General features: G+C 39.3%; 1 protein-coding gene across 3 annotated transcripts in view; it reads right to left on the bottom strand.

Annotated features, from left to right (window-relative positions):
* The window catches only part of LOC134215819 (heparan sulfate glucosamine 3-O-sulfotransferase 5), a 170,856-nt gene that overhangs the window by 10,166 nt on the left and 142,258 nt on the right, over positions 1-18,432 (bottom strand). The window contains exon 7 of one of the 3 annotated variants that reach the window (XR_009980320.1): positions 2,668-3,026. Coding sequence is in view for 2 of the 3 variants with exons in the window: in XM_062694930.1 (XP_062550914.1) it covers positions 2,803-3,026 (224 nt within the window). In the remaining variant the exon portion in view is untranslated. Of the gene's footprint in view, positions 1-2,073; positions 3,027-18,432 lie in introns of those variants that run through there. The other 2 variants (XM_062694931.1, XM_062694930.1) reach the window with 2 other exon arrangements.

Here is an 18,432-nt window from a genome sequence, read left to right as displayed (position 1 = left end):
TAGAAAAACGCATCGATGAATCAGCATTCTGGTATGAACAGTGCGTGGAGACGAGTAGTACATTGTCCCACTAGGGTGTTTTGCCTCGCCGAAATGTTTCATCAAAATGTGTAAAATTTCGGTTTTCCCTCCTTCCTATCTATTATTTTGACACTTTTTTCTCCTAACCTCCTTAATTTTAGATCTAGTTTGATTACGGCCATCTAATTCACGATAAATATGAGGTTATTCCCAAAATGCGTTTTGCAAAGGGGGGGGGGGTGTTCTGGGTCTTCTTCTCCTATCTACGTGTCGCACAAAAAATGAACAAATTATTAACTTTGGCAAATCAATCATTTTCCAATCATGATTTGTTAATGTTAATAAACTACCAAGCGTCTCCACCGTGGAACGGACTTTAGGTTCGTATCATTCTATCCATTATAAACGTAAAGTTCATTCTTTTCTTTTCGATCTCCTCACGGTAGCACTTTTCCCTCTTATTAGGTAACAATTCTCACCTTCGCGCCAATCGGCAACTGCTTCCAAAGTGCAGTTATGGCGAAAGCGTGCTTGCGGGTATCTACACCTACATATCCTATCTGTGGTTGACGGGCTGCGGGTTTCCATTCGGTTCCGCTCCACTTGTACACTCGATAGCTTTCATACAGACAAGAGCTGTGTGTATTGCATAGATATCCCTGAAGTATATCTTATCCGACAGGTTCGGAACCACATCACGCAAGCTAGTTACTCACTTCGTAATGAAATTCATCTGTCCTCACGCTTGGCCTTCGTTTAGGAGCACCAGTGTTACATAAATTTGTTGCTTGGAAGCCAGTGCGCTGTCCTTACACTCGCCTCAAGGACAGGGAGAGAACTTCGCCTTATGGCTTATGCTAAGTGAAGGAAAAAATCTAAACCAACCAACGGGAGTGCACAAGTTTACCAGTCACGAAGTCAGTCAACAGTCTGGTGGTATCCCTTGTCCGGGACTGTATGAACTGATTCGGAGTGTGGGGCAGAATCGAGTGCTCAGTAGTAAACGGGTCGAACCAAGCGGAATGGTGAAGCACGTCCGTTTTCGTATGGCACGCTCCGTCAGTGTCTCTGATTCTAATGGATTTTTGATTCAAAAGAGGTCCCACAGAGTACTACACATATCCAATGGTCCTACAAATATCCACGCTCTCACATACTTGGAACAGCAACACAAATACGGATAGAATCGAGGAGTTTAATTATTTCTACTACGTGAACGTGGGCTTCAAGTATAGGGGAGACACGATATCATCCGGAAATGAAAGCAACCTTTTCAGAGATCGGCTGTCTCCCTAGATGCAATTACCCTACACCAATAGGAATCCCGACCAACATCATCAGTTGTGCTGTGGTGACAACCATACATATTTGGAACTATAAGTTCCCAGTTTGTTGAATGCATCCGCTAGGCGACACACAAGACTACGATGCATTGCTTTGACATGATAATGTTTCTGCGGTGATAAAGTCACGTAGTTTTCAGCTCTTGAACGGATGTGCACCTTCCATGCCCGACGACCACTGACGATGTCGAGATTCGTGAACGGAAATTAAATAACATGCAAGTCCTTGTGTGTTGTGTAGAATGTTAGAATTTTGGAGTTATAATCACGTAAGCTGTTCTGGTACATATACGTACAAATATGTACAAATATATACAGACTCTAAAGATGTGTGTAACCAAATAAAAATAAAAACTACCATTGGATGCAAACAGGAGATGGAGAGTGCAAGTCATTATATATTTTTTAAACCTAAACATTATAATTATTGGATCAACAAAAAGTAAAATATTAATAAAACTGTGGTTATAATAATTAATAATTATAATAAGAGGAATAGTTTGAAGATGAGTGTTAAGTGGAATATCACGATACGTTCTGAAGTCGAGATTGTACTAAAAATCCCATTCATCTTCACATTTATATTTGTATCTTGGAAATATTTGTTTTCTAACAGAAACTGTAAAGTCGTATCCAGTGTCGACCAAAATCCACAGTTGCATAGTTTTGAAAATAGAATAGTATGGATAATGAAGAATAGATTAGAATAGAATATGTAGGATAGAATAGAATATGCACGTGAAAAACTTATGACCCAACATTTCCTCTGATATTGTCCTTGAATATCTATAACGGACTGCTTAAAGTCATTAATCAACCACACCGTCAGCTTATCGCAATGTGGTTGTTAGTCATCTGCCATGCGTTCGATCATTTTTCATACTTACAATCAACCTACTAATCGAAACACAATCAAGCTACAGACTCGTACCATCAGAAAACCTGTCTAGTGGAACATCTGCAGAAAATCATTATCTTCAAAATGACTGAACTGAAAACGAATGCTCAAGCTTTACCCGGTACCATCCGTTGGAAGAGCCCCCTCATGATATCATAAGCAACTCCTGCGGTAGGAAAATATCGATTTCATATTAATTAATACCTATCTAACCGTGTTTTTAAACGTAGCGCTAGTTCTAAACACTCTTTCACATTTTCCGTCATTATAATCTTACGTCCTTCCATATCTTCCTCTGCATCGCCTACCCCTGCTCCTCTAGTTTGATTCAGTTCGGTTTCGCACTCACCTTCCCATAACGTGCCCTGAGTTGGACGCTCCAAAAGAATAGAAAATACCGCTCACCTTCATTTGTGCGATTAGATGGAATATACTGCTGGTTGGGCGACGTAATCATTTCATCAGCAAGAATAAAACACTAACACAAGGTAGTAAATACAGGAATTCGACTATCAGGAAAAACAGTCCGTGGCACAGGTCTTACTCCTCCGGCCAGCCGAGGTCCTCGCCGACCAGCTCGTAGAATTTTTGATTATGTTCGACGAAAAACTTACGCAGCTTGGAAACCACAACCGGGTCGACCCGCGGGTGCTTACGGCCTTTTGTCTCCCGCAGGCACTTGTCACCGGTTTCGTTACGCAAGCAGTAGAACCCTTTCGTCTCGTTGAAATAGAAGTTGTTACTACCGATGCGAGGTTCGATTCCTGAAAGAGAAAGATTTTTGTTTTAAAATGGCGGGATAATGTTAGGTACAGAAAAAACTATGCTATATGTTCAAACTATGACATTTGTTTTTAAGTTGATATAAATCAACAAGTTGCATTCGACGGGGAATCTTGTCCCATTGTTTCCAATTGAAAAATGGCCAGATCGCATTATGGTCTCAAAATTCATAGTCTAATATTTTTTTATGCACGATATAGGCAACAAATCAGAGTTTTTACTAATATTTGCTGAAATTGTGAGCAGATGATTGGCAATTTTAGTTCAGAATGTAAGAACATTTTGTTTACCAACTTTTTAGAGCATTACATTAATGCTGACCATTTACATTTAAGCTGACAAATTCATAAAAATATGCGAAATAAAAATAGCATCACTTAAGTTTGGTAATATTTTAGCAAAACCATCCTAAAATACATGATAAAGTACTTTGTAGTACGGTATCAGGTATCAGGTATCAGAACGTCGGCTCCAGGGGCACGTTCACCTCAATTCGGGAGATTTGTGCCATCGCCTTCACAGCCTTTCTCATCACGCACCTGACGGAAAAGGATGTGAACAAAAAGGAAAGGAATATGGATGGGAGAAAAATGGGAAGTTTGGGAAAGGTACCCTTGAAGAGGGCATACAACGTATACAACACGTACAAAAGCTCATAGCTCCTTACCACAACGGGTTATGAACAACAGAATACTTTGAAGGTTCAGGTTTCTGTAGTCAATTTCACTTAGTAAGTGTTTACCAAATATTTGGAAACGCAGTTGCGCATAAACTGGGCAGTTACATATCAGATGATAAGAAGTTCCATAATCGGATTCACAACCATCACAGACAAAGGATTCAACACGTTGAATATTTGCCATGTGATAGTTGAGTCGGCAGTGACCTGTCAAGGCCTTGACTAAGACACTGCAATTCTGTTTAGACAGATTAGCTAAATAGTTAGCTACTACCGGAGATGGCTCTCGGATATACAATTTTGTTTGTCGACATGAATCCAAACTACTCCAATACCGTTTGTGCTGAGTGGAAGCCCAAGAGCTAATCAAACGCTTCACCCAACATTTAGATATTGGAATAGCTGGCTCATGACCAAAAAGTCTTGTGATGCTCCAGTGCGAGCTAACTCATCAGCCAATTCGTTTCCAGCTATGGAAGAATGGCCAGGTACCCATATAAGGTGCAATGTATTAACTGAATTCAGTTCCTCTATTTGAGTTCGACATGCGATTACTAACTTCGACCTTGAGTTGGCCGAAGCGAGGGCATTGATAGCTGCTTGACTATCTGAACAGAAGTATATTACTTTGCCCATTATGTGTTTCTGCAGTGCGGATTGCACTCCACACATAATGGCAAATATTTCCGCTTGAAAGACAGTGCAGTGTCTACCCAGTGAGTGGGACTGTTCCAATCTTAGCTCACGCGAGTAGACACCTGCACCCGCTCTACCTTCGAAGAGGGAGCCGTCAGTATAACAAACAATGCTGTCCGACATACTTCTCTCCAAATAGCCAGATGTCCACTCATCCCGCGAGGGGAATTGTGTTGAAAATGTCCTATAAGGGAAACTACTAGCGAGTGTGAGATCACTTGGAGCAAGGACTGTTCTGTCCCAATCAACCATGAGTTGTAACAACGAAGTGTGTGTAGAACTGCGGTTTACAGGATTCTCTTCCATGAAACCGAGAACCCATAATCGGTAAGTACAAGAAAGTGCTTCTTGTTTGAGATGTATGTGTAGTGGGACAACGTCGAGAAGAACCTCGAGAGCAGCCGTGGGAGTCGAAGAGAACGCACCAGTCATTGCCATTAGGCACATCCTTTGAAGATGGCCTAATTTAGACTGAATTGTCCTCACTTCACCCTTTTGCCACCACACAAGACATCCATAAGCCAAAATTGGTCGTACAACTGTTGTGTAAATCCATTTGATATATTTAGGTTTAAGACCCCAAGTTTTACCAAAAGTTCGTCGGCATTGACCGAAAGCCATACACGCCTTTTTGACTCTGAACTCAATGTTAGGAGTCCAGGAGAGCTTGGAATCAAGAATTAGTCCCACATACTTTACCTGATCCGTTACATTGATTTCAGAGTCAAAAGATGTAATGGGCGAATACCATTACGGTTACGTTTTTCCGTGAAAAGTACAATAGATGTTTTATTCGGATTAACCGAAAGGCCATATTGGCGACACCAACTTTCGACTGCCTGAAGAGCATTTTGCATCAGGTCGAATAAAGTAGTAATACACAAACCGGCTATTAATATTAGATAGTCGTCGGCAAATCCATAGGTAGGAAAACCGCCATTATTGAGTAATCTCAATAGCGTATCTGCAACGAGGTTCCACAAAAGTGGAGATAATACTCCCCCTTGGGGGCAGCCACAGACACTTAATTTCCTAATCGCTGCTTGACATAATGTCGAGTAGAGATGTCGGTTTTAAGCATCTGGTGAATCCATTTGGTAATTATATTAGGTAGCCCATGACAACGTGCGGCTTCCAATATTGCATCGAAAGACACGTTGTCAAAAGCACCCTCAATATCTAAGAACGCACCCAAGCATGATTGCTTTTGAGCAAATGCTTTTTCGATGTCGTAGACAACCTTGTGTAGAAGAGTCACGGTGGACTTTCCAGATTGGTAAGCATGTTGATTAACATGAAGAGGCATGTTTGCCAAACAGTCATCACGAATGTGATGATCGATAATGCGTTCTAAGCATTTCAGAAGAAATGAGGTCAGACTGATGGGTCTAAAACTCTTAGCTTCTTCATACGAAGCACGTCCTCCTTTTGGGATAAACTTTACAGTGACATCCCGCCAGGATATGGGAATATACCCATTAGCAAAACTGCATACTAAAAGTTTTTTCAAAACATGTTTGATATGCTCAAAACCCTTCTGAAGAAGAACGGGATAGATCCCATCTTCCCCTGGAGATTTGTAAGGAGCAAAACTATTAAGAGCCCATTGAATCGATTCAGTAGTTATGATTCTACGAGCCTGAGCCCAAGACCCATAACTACATGAAAAGACATCAGGAACATCCGAAGATGCAATATCTACACATCCAGGGAAGTGTGTATCAAATAAGTGCTCTAACGCTTCTTCGTCAGAAGAAGTGTAGTCGCCATTTGGCTTGCGAATTTCGCCAACTTGGAAATCCTTGGATCTCGCAAGAATTTTGTTCAATCGAGTGGCTTCACTCAAATTGGAAACATTTGCACAAAGGTTTTTCCAGCCGAATCGTTCAGCAGATCGTAGAGCCTTCTTGTAAGCTTTGCGAGCCAACTTGAAAGAATCCGTCCCTGCTGAATGGCGTCTGTTCCAACTCCTTCTACACTGCTTCCTGAGCTTAGCCAATTCGGAATTCCACCACGGGGTTCCTCTTGAGGTTTTCACAGAACGCAAGGCAAGCTTCTTCAAAAGCTTCCACGATATGCAACGTTGTAGTATCAACGGCATCATCCAAGTCGGTAGGAGTTTCAATGGATGGTAGATATCCATGAAATTTTGTCGAGAGCAACTCTGTATAGAGATCCCAGTTGGTTGAACGGGGATTTCTAAAACGCAAGGTCTGCGAAGAAACATTCAACTGATCAAAATAGATGTAGCGATGGTCAGATATGGATTCCTCATCTGACACATGCCAATTCGTCAACTCGTGACTGATTCTATTGGAGCAGAGAGTTATGTCTAATACTTCTGCTCTATTAGATACCATAAAGGTTGGGCGATTGCCTATGTTAAGTAAACCAAGTTCGGTACTACTTAAGTATTCCATCAAGCTGGAGCCTCTCAGATTGATATCCGAGCTACCCCAGATGATGTGATGAGCATTAGCATCACTACCGACAATTAGCGGAAGGCCTTTTGACGTGCAATAACTGACCACTTGTTTGAAAGCATCCGTAGGGGATGGTTCATCATGTAGTAAATAAACCGAACAATAGACGTATCTCCTGACGGGGGATCCGCCAGTTGCATCAATTGTGACAGCACATACATCTCTGGTTGTTAGTTCAGAGATAAGTGTAGCAACGATAGCGTTGTTAACAAGTACACATGCACGCGGCATTGATCGAGAGTTTGCCATTTCATTACTGAAAGCAGCAAAAACCGGGTTCACTAGGTTACCTAGGTAAAAGCTACCCTTGCGAAAATAGGGTTCCTGCACCAAAGCCACTTGGGATTTGCCATTTTGCATAAGTCTACAAAGATTAATCGTTGCTGTTCTTTTGTGCTGAAGATTGATTTGAGCTATCCTAACTGTAGCCATTGCGAATTACGATAATACACTCCACAACTTCAACATTTATGTGAACAGCAACGATGAAACCAAGTCGGTATCGTATCAAGAACGTCAAAGACGAAACACAGAGTACACTGTGAAAAACGCATAAAGCGAATCCATATAGGTGACAATTAGATAAAAACTAAATAAAACATACTCATAATCCCACCCTTATTTAACCTCAAGTTCAGACTGAATAAGAGTAGCCGATTATTTCGGAGAAGCAAAAAGTCAACTACGTCATAGCTCCGGTTGGCCCAATAAAGGCTCAATACTGTGAAGGGTGCCCTGGTGCTTCACAGGCTCCGTTAGCGGTTAGGTTCATTTTAGACCCCCCTAACCATTCATTCATAGGCACGGTAAGCATAAAGCCGCATCACACCAAGAATTAGGGGTCACCTGTATGGTGGACTTTTACCACTGGAACAGGCAATCCGTAGCGTTATTCTTAGCCAGACAACCGGCTGCCGACACCACACGGCTATCTAGGCTGTTTGTGGAGAGAAGTTGACATTGACTTTACGTCAACTCTCAATGTGGCCGAACAGCCGTTGATATAAATCAACTAGTTGCATTCGACGGGGAATCTTGTCCCATTGTTTCCAATTGAAAAATGGCCAGATCGCATTATGGTCTCAAAATTCATAGTCTAATATTTTTTATGCACGATATAGGCAACAAATCAGAGTTTTTACTAATATTTGCTGAAATTGTGAGCAGATGATTGGCAATTTTAGTTCAGAATGTAAGAACATTTTGTTTACCAACTTTTTAGAGCATTACATTAATGCTGACCATTTACATTTAAGCTGACAAATTCATAAAAAATATGCGAAATAAAAATAGCATCACTTAAGTTTGGTAATATTTTAGCAAAAACCATCCTAAAATACATGATAAAGTACTTTGTAGTACGAGTAATGCTCTTGATTTACTTAAAAAAATTCTTATGGACAAAATCATTTTTTCCAAGATTGTTCGGTTCGAGATCCTCGCAGCATTCACGAATACGTAATTGTGTCATATCTATGTTGTCGAAACGTTTACCTATTTTATAAAAATAACGGGCAAGTTTAAACCAAAGGTACAGAGAAACAGACGTCTCACTTAACCCATGTTTCATCGTTCCCCCACAGTCTGTGGTTTTCCTTTCTAATCCGTTTCGGTCTGACCTAGGAATCAAAATTAAATAACTCGTGTGGATTTATTTTATGTTAGATTGCCATGAAATTTTCAGGGAAGAAGCTTCATCATGTCTATTTTTTTATACCTACCCCATGATTTGAACATGGTGCCAATGGCCGGAACTATTATTGAGCAGTATCAGAAGATAGTTTTTATACAATTGGATTACCAGGACATGGTTCCGGAAGTTCCGGAAACCTGGTTCCCTCAGGGAAGTGGACACATTTTGATTAGCTCCGCAACTCATCTTGGGATAAATCAAACAGAATTTTGAGCTTTTTTGGACTCGTTGGCCACATCCGGAAGTGTTCCCGGGATCCTGGCTCCCTCAGGGAAGTGAACAAATTACGTTTAGCTCCGAAACCCATCTTGCGACATATCAAACTTCATGATTTTGAAAGACAAGATCACAAGATGAATTTGAGAGGTTTTGAATACATTGGCCACGTTCGGAAGTGTTCTAGGGAATCTGGTTCCCTCAGGGAAGTGGACAAATTTCGATTAGCTCTGAAATATATCTCGCGACATATCAAACTTCATGATTGCCACGTTCAGAAGTATTTCCGGAAATGTGGTTCCCTCAGGGAAGTGGGCAAATTTGGACTAGTTCCGACATATCAAACTTCATGATTCTGAAAGACAGACTCAATTGATGGATTTTTGAGAGATTTTGGATACATTGGCCACATCCGGAAGTGTTCCCGGGAACCTGATTTCCACAGAGAAGTGAACAAATTACGTTTAGTTCCGAAATCCATCTTGCGACATATCAAACTTCATGATTTTGAAAGACTAGATCAAAAGATGACTTTTTGAGAGGTTTTGGATACATTGGCCACGTCCGGAAGTATTCCCAAAAATCTGGTTCCCTCAGGGAAGTGAACAAACTTGATTAGCTCCGAAACCCATCTTGCGACATATTAAACTTCATGATTTTGAAAAACAAGATCAAAAGATGACTTTTGAGAGGTTTTGGATATATTTGCCACGTCCGGAAGTATTCCCGAGAATCTGGTTCCCTCAGGGAAGTGGACAAATTTTGATTAGCTCTGAAACCTGTCTTGCGACATATCAATCTTCATGATTCTGAAAGACAATCTCAATAGTTGAATTTTTGAAAGGTATCCAAATACATTGGCCACGTACGGAAATGTTCCCAGGAACTTGGTTCCCTTAGATTAGTGTACAAATTACGTTTAGCTCCGAAACCCATCTTGCTACATATCAAACTTCAGGATTTTTAAAAGACAAGATCAAAGCATGAATTTTTAAGAGATTTTTAGATACATGGGCCACGTCTGGAAATGTTCCCGGGATCCTGTATCTCTCAGGGAAGTTGAATTTTTTTGAATAGCTCTGGAACCCATCTTGCGACATATCAAACTTATATCCCTGAGGGAACCAGGTTCCCGGAAATACTTCTGGACGTGGCCAATGTATCCAAAACCTTCCAAAAATTCATATAATGAAAATTGTCTTTCAAAATCATGAAGTTTGATATGTCGCGAGATATATTTCAGAGCTAATCGAAATTTGTCCACTTCCCTGAGGGAGCCAGGATCCTGGGAACACTTCCGGATGTGGCCAACGAGTCCAAAATTGCTCAAAATTCAGTTTGATTTGTCCTGCGACATATCAAACTTTATCATTTGGAAAGACTAGCTCAATAGATCAATTTTTGAGAGATTTTGGACACAGTGGCCATGTCCGGAAGTGTTCCCGGGTTTCCTCTAAAAAGTGGACAAATTTCGATTAGCTCCGAAACTCATCTTGCGACGAATCAAACATCATGATTTTGAAAAATAAGACCAACCAACAGAAATTTAAAAAAATGAAAGTGATGCGAATAAGTTCCCCAAAAAACCCGGGAGCAACCACCTCAGAGAAATGGATGAATTTTGAAACCCAACAAGATGCTTTTTTGAGAGCTTTTGGACACATTGATTACATTGACCACTTTCAGTGCGAACAAAAATTTTAAAATTTCTTATGTTGGTCTTATTTTTAAAAATCGTGAAGTTAAGTGATAAAATAAAAATAGCCAGCGGTGGTGGCGCACACTGGTGGATGCGATGTGACAGCGTAGAAATTTCTTCGGAACTTCCCCCAGGAATTTCTCCGGAACTTCCCCCAGGAATTTCTCCGGAAATTCCTCCGAGAAATCCTCCGGAAGTTCCTTCAGGAAATGCTTCAAAAGTTACTGCAGGAATCCCTCCGGAATTTTCTTCAGGAATTCCTTCGGAAGTTCCTTCAGCAACTCCTCTGGAAGTTCCTTCAGGAATTGCTCCGGAAGATCGTTCAAGAATTGCTTCGAAAGTTCCTTTAGGAATCTCTTCGGAAGTTTCTTCAACAATTCCTCCTGAAGTTCCTCCAGGAATTCCTCCGGAAGTTTTTTCATGAATTTCTCCTAAAATTCCTTCAGGAATTCCTCCGGAAGTTTCTTCAGCACTTCCTAAGGAAGTTCCTTCAGCACTTCATAAGGAAGTTCCTTCACTAATTCCTCCGGAAAACCTTTGATGAATTCCTTCTGAAGTTTCTACAGGAATTCCTTCGGAATTTTCTTCAAGAACTCCTCCAAAGGTTCTTTCAAGGATTTCTCCGGAAGTTCTTTCAGGAGTTCCTCTAGCAGTTCCTTCAGAAATTGCTCCTGAAGTTCCTTTCAAAGAGATTCTCCGAGGAATTCCTGAATGAACTACCAGAATAATTCGGTGTTGAACTTAATCTAGAATTAAAAAAACACCTAAATAAAGAAATAAAAAAAAAAAAAAAAAACCAGAATAATTGCTGTAGGACCTTCCGTAGAAATCGCTTAAGGAACTTCCAAAGGATTTGCTGTAATGATGTAGATGGTCCCGCCACTCAAATACCTAAAGGAGTTTCAGGAGAAATTCCAGAAGGAACTTCTGTAAGTATTCCTGGAGGAACTTCCGGTGGAATTCCTGAAATAACTTCTAGAGAAATTTCTGAACGAAGTTCCAGAGGGACTCCTGAAGGAGCATCCGGTCCTGAGGGAGCTTCTGGAGGAAATTCTGAATTAACTTTTAGAGGAATTTCAGAAGGAAGTTCCAAAGGAATTCCTAAACGAACTTCCGGAGAAATTCCTGTAGGAACTCTCAGAGGAATTGCTGAAGGAACGTCCGGAGGAATTGCAGAAGGAACTTCCGGAGGAATCCTGAAGGAACTTCCGGAAGAATTGCTGAAGGAACTTCCGGAGGAAACGCTGAAGGAATTTCTGGAGGAATACTTGAATGAAATTCTGGAGGAATTACTGAAGGAACTTTCGGAGCAATTCCTATAGGAACTTTCAGAGGAACTCCTATAAGAACTACCAGAGGTATTCCTGAAGAAACTTCCGGAGGTATTCCATGAAGGAACTTCTGGAAGAATTTCTGAAAGAACTTCTGGAGGTATTCCTGAAGGAGCTTCTGGAGGTATTCCTGAAGGAACTTCCGAAGAAATCCCCGAAAAAACTTCCGGAGAAATTCCTGAAGGAACTTTCGGAGGAATTTCTGAAGGATTTTCCCGACTAATTGCTGACGGAACTTCCGGAGGAATTGCTGAAGGAACTTCCGAAAGAATTCATGAAGGACCATCCAGAGGAATTCCTGAAGGAACTTCAGGAGGATTTTCTGAAAGAACTTTCGGAGGAATTACTAAAGGAACTTCAGGTGGAATTCCTGAAGGAACTTCCGAAGGCACAATGGTCGGATTCGTCAAATTTCACGACATAAATCGATAACTCGAAAACCATCAGTGCTAGAGTTTTGACGTCTTCAGAAGAAATGATCTACAAGAAGAGAAGGAACTGAAGGAACTTCCGGAGGAAACGCTGAAGGAATTTCTGGAGGAATAATTGAATGAAATTCTGGAGGAATTACTGAAGGAACTTTCGGAGCAATTCCTATAGGAACTTTCAGAGGAACTCCTATAAGAACTACCAGAGGTATTTTTGAAGAAACTTCCGGAGGTATTCCATGAAGGAACTTCTGGAAGAATTTCTGAAAGAACTTCTGGAGGTATTCCTGAAGGAGCTTCTGGAGGTATTCCTGAAGGAACTTCCGAAGAAATCCCCGAAAAAACTTCCGGAGAAATTCCTGAAGGAACTTTCGGAGGAATTTCTGAAGGATTTTCCCGACTAATTGCTGACGGAACTTCCGGAGGAATTGCTGAAGGAACTTCCGAAAGAATTCATGAAGAAATGTGAATGAAATGTGAAAAAAAAAGAATTCAGAAGAAATGATCTACAAGAAGAGATCTATGTTTGGTGTAAGTTGTCATTAGGGTGGCCCTACGGTGAAATTTTTTTTTAATTTTTTTTTTACCCTTTTGAGTTAGGAGTTCATATGATTTTACAAAGTTGTAGAGAATTTAATTCTAAGCAATTTTGCTTAATAAATATTAATTTATCTCATATAGGTAATGTTTTATGACAAAATTGCTAAATTTAGATAGGGTGGTCCCGAAAAAAATACTTTTTAGCGTCCACTTTCATCAATTCAGAATATTTTCAAAAACTGTCATAGCATCGCTTCACGGTCTTTGGATGGAGCATCTTTTGGTTACATAAGATGGTTGATAGCTTCATTTTCAAGCATTCTATAAGCGTTTTATCATGAAAGAGTGATATTTTTCTATGCATTCTACTGCAGCTAGTAGCAAATATTAGCAAACATTTCAATCGTCAAAATGAAAGTATACATGCAGGCCCATCAAATCCGTGTTATTTCATTTTTCCATGTTTGTCCACTTTTGTTTTTGATAATCATATTAGCTTTTGTATGAAAAATCAGCTATTCCATTAGAAACACATATACAATATCTCTGATTTTCGCAATATTTGGTAGAATCATTCTTTTTCGAAAATAAATAAACTCACTTTTTAATTTTGTCCAATTTCGATCCAGGATGGTCGAAAAAATCAACATTTTTGAAAAAATATTTTTTTAAAACATATTTTTCGAACTACTGGACCAATTATCAATGTTCATGGAATCACATGTAGTCATTAGCGACCCTCACTTAGAAACTGTGAAAATGAAATTATTCTGCGAATTAGCGCTCTTAAGCATTTATTTCACGAGAACACATTGAAAATCGTTCCAGTAGTTAAAATGTCAAAATGATTTTTTCGACTTCTTTTTTACACGAGTTGATTTAAATATTTTAGATAAAGAACGATTCTTTGTGGGCTTTGTGGCCGTGCGCTTAGTGCCGTCAATCGTCTAAAGGCATGGACTATAGAACGTGGGCTCAATTCCCGCCTCGGTAAGAAGGAAACTTTTCGTGATCGAAAAATTCTCTACCGGTCCACTGGGTATTATGTGTCCTGTCAGTTGTCTGGCTGTTAAGTGTTCAGTCTGTATGACCTCTGGTCGAAGACGGTGTTCTTGTCTTTTATTCTACCAAATATTGTGAAAATCCAAAAGATGATATACACTGGATTTTGTTTTTACACGATTTACACTTTCTTAATTTTTCGCCCATCTTAAATGCTTAACGCATATTAATTACCATGTGATTTTTCTTTGAATTATTTAGGATTTTTTGAAACATGTTGCAAAGCTTTTGGTGGCAAATTGAAGTCACACGAACAAAAATACGAGCGAAAAAAAATCGTGTAAAAACAAAATCCTGTGTATGTGTTTCACCCTAATTTTTCGTACAAACATAATACTATCGTCAAACAAAAGTGAACAAAGATGGACAAATGAAATACCATGGATTTGATGGGCCTGCATGTATACTTTCAGATTACGATTGAAATTTTTGCTAATATTTGCTACTAGCTGCAGTAGAATGCTCAGAAAAATATCACTTTTTCATGATAAAACGCTTATGTATAATATGCTTGAAAATGAAGCTATCAACCATCTTATGTAACCAAAAGATGCGCCATCCAAAGACCGTGAAGCGATGCTATGACAGTTTTTGAAAATATTCTGAATTGTTTTTTTCGGGACCACCCTATCTAAATTTAGCAATTTTGTCATTAAACATTACCTATATGAGATAAAATAAATGTTTATTAAGCAAATATGCTTAGAATTAAATTCTCTACAACTTTGTAGAATCATATGAACTCCTAACTCAAAAGGGTAAAAAAAAAACATTTTCAAAAAAAATGTCACCGTAGGGCCACCCTAATGACAACTTACTCCAAAAATAGATCTCTTGTAGATCATTTCTTCTGAAGACGTCAAAACTCTAGCACTGATGGTTTTCGAGTTATCGATTTATATCGTTAAATTTGATGAATCCGACCATTGTGGAAGGCAATGATCCAGCAAATTGCGCACCGCTTCCTCCGATAACCAATGGTGGGACGTCGTCACGCTGCCACCGCTAACTCAAAATTATTCATCACGCCGCCGCCGATGAAATTGCAATCGGCGCACAGGTCTACTTCGGAACCGGTTCCGGGTGCCCAAAACCTGACTAATAAGGTTCAAAATTATATTAGAGACAAACCTATGATTGTTCTTTTCTCGATCTGATTGCGAATAGTCAAAATTTGCGTGCAATTAACAGCTTTGGTAATGAACTTCAGCTAACTAAACAAACTTCAAAACCGTTTCCTTCGAGTTCCGGATTGTCCCGGAAGTGACCACAAATAGAATCCCAAAAAAAATTATCCTACATTTTCGCCATGGAGAATCATGAGGTTTGATATGTCGCATGCTACGTTCTTTTCAAAAATCGGATTCAAGTCTTCCACAGGGTCTCCGGAATTGGTGCCAGGTGTCCAGGGATGTTTGGATCAACTGGATCAAAATTGATAGTAGAAATCTGAAGCATCGCAAATAAGTTTTCTTCACAATACGGGTATGAAAAGACGATAGGGGCCTTTCACAAATTATTATAACTCTGAAGATCGAGGGAGAGGGTAAAGCCGAGCGAATAACAAACATAAAAGTAAATAATGTCATGAATGGTCACCCGACAGACCCGTAGCACCGACATGTCCAATCGATCGATCCTCTGGAACTATGATAATTGTTGGTCTATGTCCGAAAATTTCAAATACATCGGTCAAAAATTCAATGAGTTAGAGCAAAAAAATCACCAAAATATTTTTACACAAAAGAGGTTGGGAATGCAAAGATTAACGTACGCAAAGGGTAACGGTATCAATAGCGGAGGTATTAATAGACCCATAAAAAAATATGCGAAATTTTCAGCTTTAATATCTTAGGCAATAGACAAGCCAATAAAATTACTAACAAAAATGAGATTGATGTTATTTAACATCAAGAACTACCAAAAGTCGCTTGCACCACTAATGGTTACACTGTTCTTTTAGTATGAATTATTGGCAGTGGCTGATTTTCTACCCGGCGCTTCCACATCCAGGCGCTATCGTATATGCGTAAATAGCCAGCATGAGTTAACCGACAGAAATTTGTATGGCGAAAGACATCTAACGCGGGTTTTCTCAAAATTAGGAACTTTTCATGAAAAACTATTTGGTACCGGTTATGAAGGATGGTGTCCGCTAGTACCCCTACCAAATATTTTTTCGATTAAGGTGCTTAATTTTGAGAAATCGAACCATAGATGCCTTTCGCCATAATGATTTCAGAAAGTTAACTCCTAGTGTGCCGCTGTAAGCACGATCAAAGCAGACGATTCATTGGCAAAAAATAATATTAGATCCCATTGTGATCCACTGATTTCGTATGAGACTCGCAACTATTAGTACAGTTGCTCAACTATAGGCACAAGGGAGTCAATGTTATTAAGGAAAATGATTGTTTTCAATAGTTTTCAAGCGAAATCTTAATATGAGTTTAATTTAACAGCATATTCATAGCACGACGCATCAACTAGAGCCATCGTAAATATAATTATGAAAAATCTCATTTAAACCCCCACTACCTCTACTAAGGGTACTATTACTCTAGTGCAGTGTGGGTAAAATCATTCACTATGTTCTATGCGATAAGCATCAATTCACTATTTTCAACGAAGAAGAACAAAATAAAACTTCCACTGATTCAATTCAGCCATTAGTTTTTAGGTTCTGAGTTGGATGCGTTTGATTTGAATCGTCTATGAGTTTTGAGATTTTGAGTTTTTCAAAATTGATTGCAATTGAATGAACTCGTACACTTTTTTGGCACTTACCTTTAACAGATTTGCTCGTAACAGATTCATTTCAATTTTGAAATTAAAGTTTACGAATATCTTCTTAGTTTTCGGGACATTTTCAAGTGTGCAAGTACATTTGCAATCATAGCATTATTTTTTTTGATTTTTTTAATGAAAACCCTATAATTTCCCAAGGTTCATTTAAATGTTTAGCCTAGTTGCATATATTTAATAGTCCAGAAAAAGCGTACATAATTCATCGAAATGTCCCGCTTTAGCTTGACACGCCATCACTAAGTGAATCAAAACACTCCATCAAAATTCATAAAACTGAATAATTGCCCATTTCCAACAAATTCAACTTTCAATATCGATTTTACGGCTCCATAGTAGCATCCAATCCTCGTATCAGCAGGGCTGGGATTTCTCAGTGCTAGTGCTCATAAAATAATAAAACTTTTCATGATGTAATTTGGTGAGGCCAACAACAACATCAACCACCAGAGTCGGCGCTCGCATCCTATGAATCCTAATGATAATATCTGTCTGGTTTGCAAACGGGATGGGCGATTTATTTGCGAACAAGGGATAGCCTTGGGACAAAGTGGCAGGAAAAGGTGGAACCTGGGCACGGCACGTAATATGGAGTTCACAAATACGCGCCGCACGTGGATGATTAATTTGCAATGCCCAATAATTATGAAAGTTTCTCTTCCGTTTTATTGTACATTTTGGCCGTTCGATGGGGCTGGGAACCTTTCAGGCGATAAAATTGTGCCAAGTTTGCCACTCAAAACACTCCTCTTCGTCCATGCTGACCGAGAATACGAGATAAAAAAAAACAGATTTTCAGTCTCATTCTATGTTATAAGCATTGGCACAGCTTCCATTGTTTTTTTTTCTCGCCCGAGGAATAAGTCAACCGTGGGGAAGACTTTGTCTGCAAAAAGTGGAGCAAAATAATTTGACCTTGCCACTTGAAGCAATTGGTGTTTGATTGTTGCCTTCAAATAAGAACATCGAATGGCCATTTGCAGATAGAAGTGGCTCTTCAATTTATTTTATGATGACTCTGAAGTTGCTGACAATGTGAATCAAATTAAAATTGATCGATGTGACACTATCATATAGGTGTTTTATTAGCGATTCACTGAAATGAAACAATCCTAACGAAAAAAAACTTTACGTTTATTTTGCATTTGAAAAGATAGCGAAATGTAGTAGTTGTGACTAAACTACTCATCGGAGGACATTCCTGTGAAATCTATATACATAAAAATGAATTTCTGTCTGTCTGAACCTATAGACTCTGAAACTACTGAACCGATTGACGTGAAAGTTTGTATACAGAAGTTTATGGAGCCGGGGAAGGTTCTTAAGATGGTTTGAGACCCCTCCCCGACTTGGAAAGGGGGGCTCTCAAACAAATGAAACACCAATTTCTTCATAACTCGAGATCTAATCAGAGAATAAATCAATTTTAGGCGAAACGAAGTTCGTCGGGTCTGCTCGGAACTGCTCCTTGAATTCATACCATGTACTCAAATCAATACCATTCGAAAACCAAGAATTGGTGAGTAAATTGTTTTATTTCTCATTTTTGTGATTTTTTTCAACAGTGAGTACGCCGGATAACAACAAAACACGGCACAAATTGAGCCTAAAATGCCTGTTTAGCGAATGTTATTGATGTAGGAGAATGCTATTAATAATGGAACAGATACCCTAAATAAAAAAATCCAAAGAAGAGGTAAATTGATTTCACTCTCCATTACTTAAATCCAGAAATTCTTTTGGACATTTTATTGA

Source organism: Armigeres subalbatus, chromosome 2, assembly GCF_024139115.2.
Source record: "Armigeres subalbatus isolate Guangzhou_Male chromosome 2, GZ_Asu_2, whole genome shotgun sequence".
NCBI lineage: Eukaryota > Metazoa > Arthropoda > Insecta > Diptera > Culicidae > Armigeres > Armigeres subalbatus.
The sequence above is the reverse complement of the archived record's forward strand: the minus strand, read 5'-3'. Positions and strand labels throughout refer to the sequence as shown.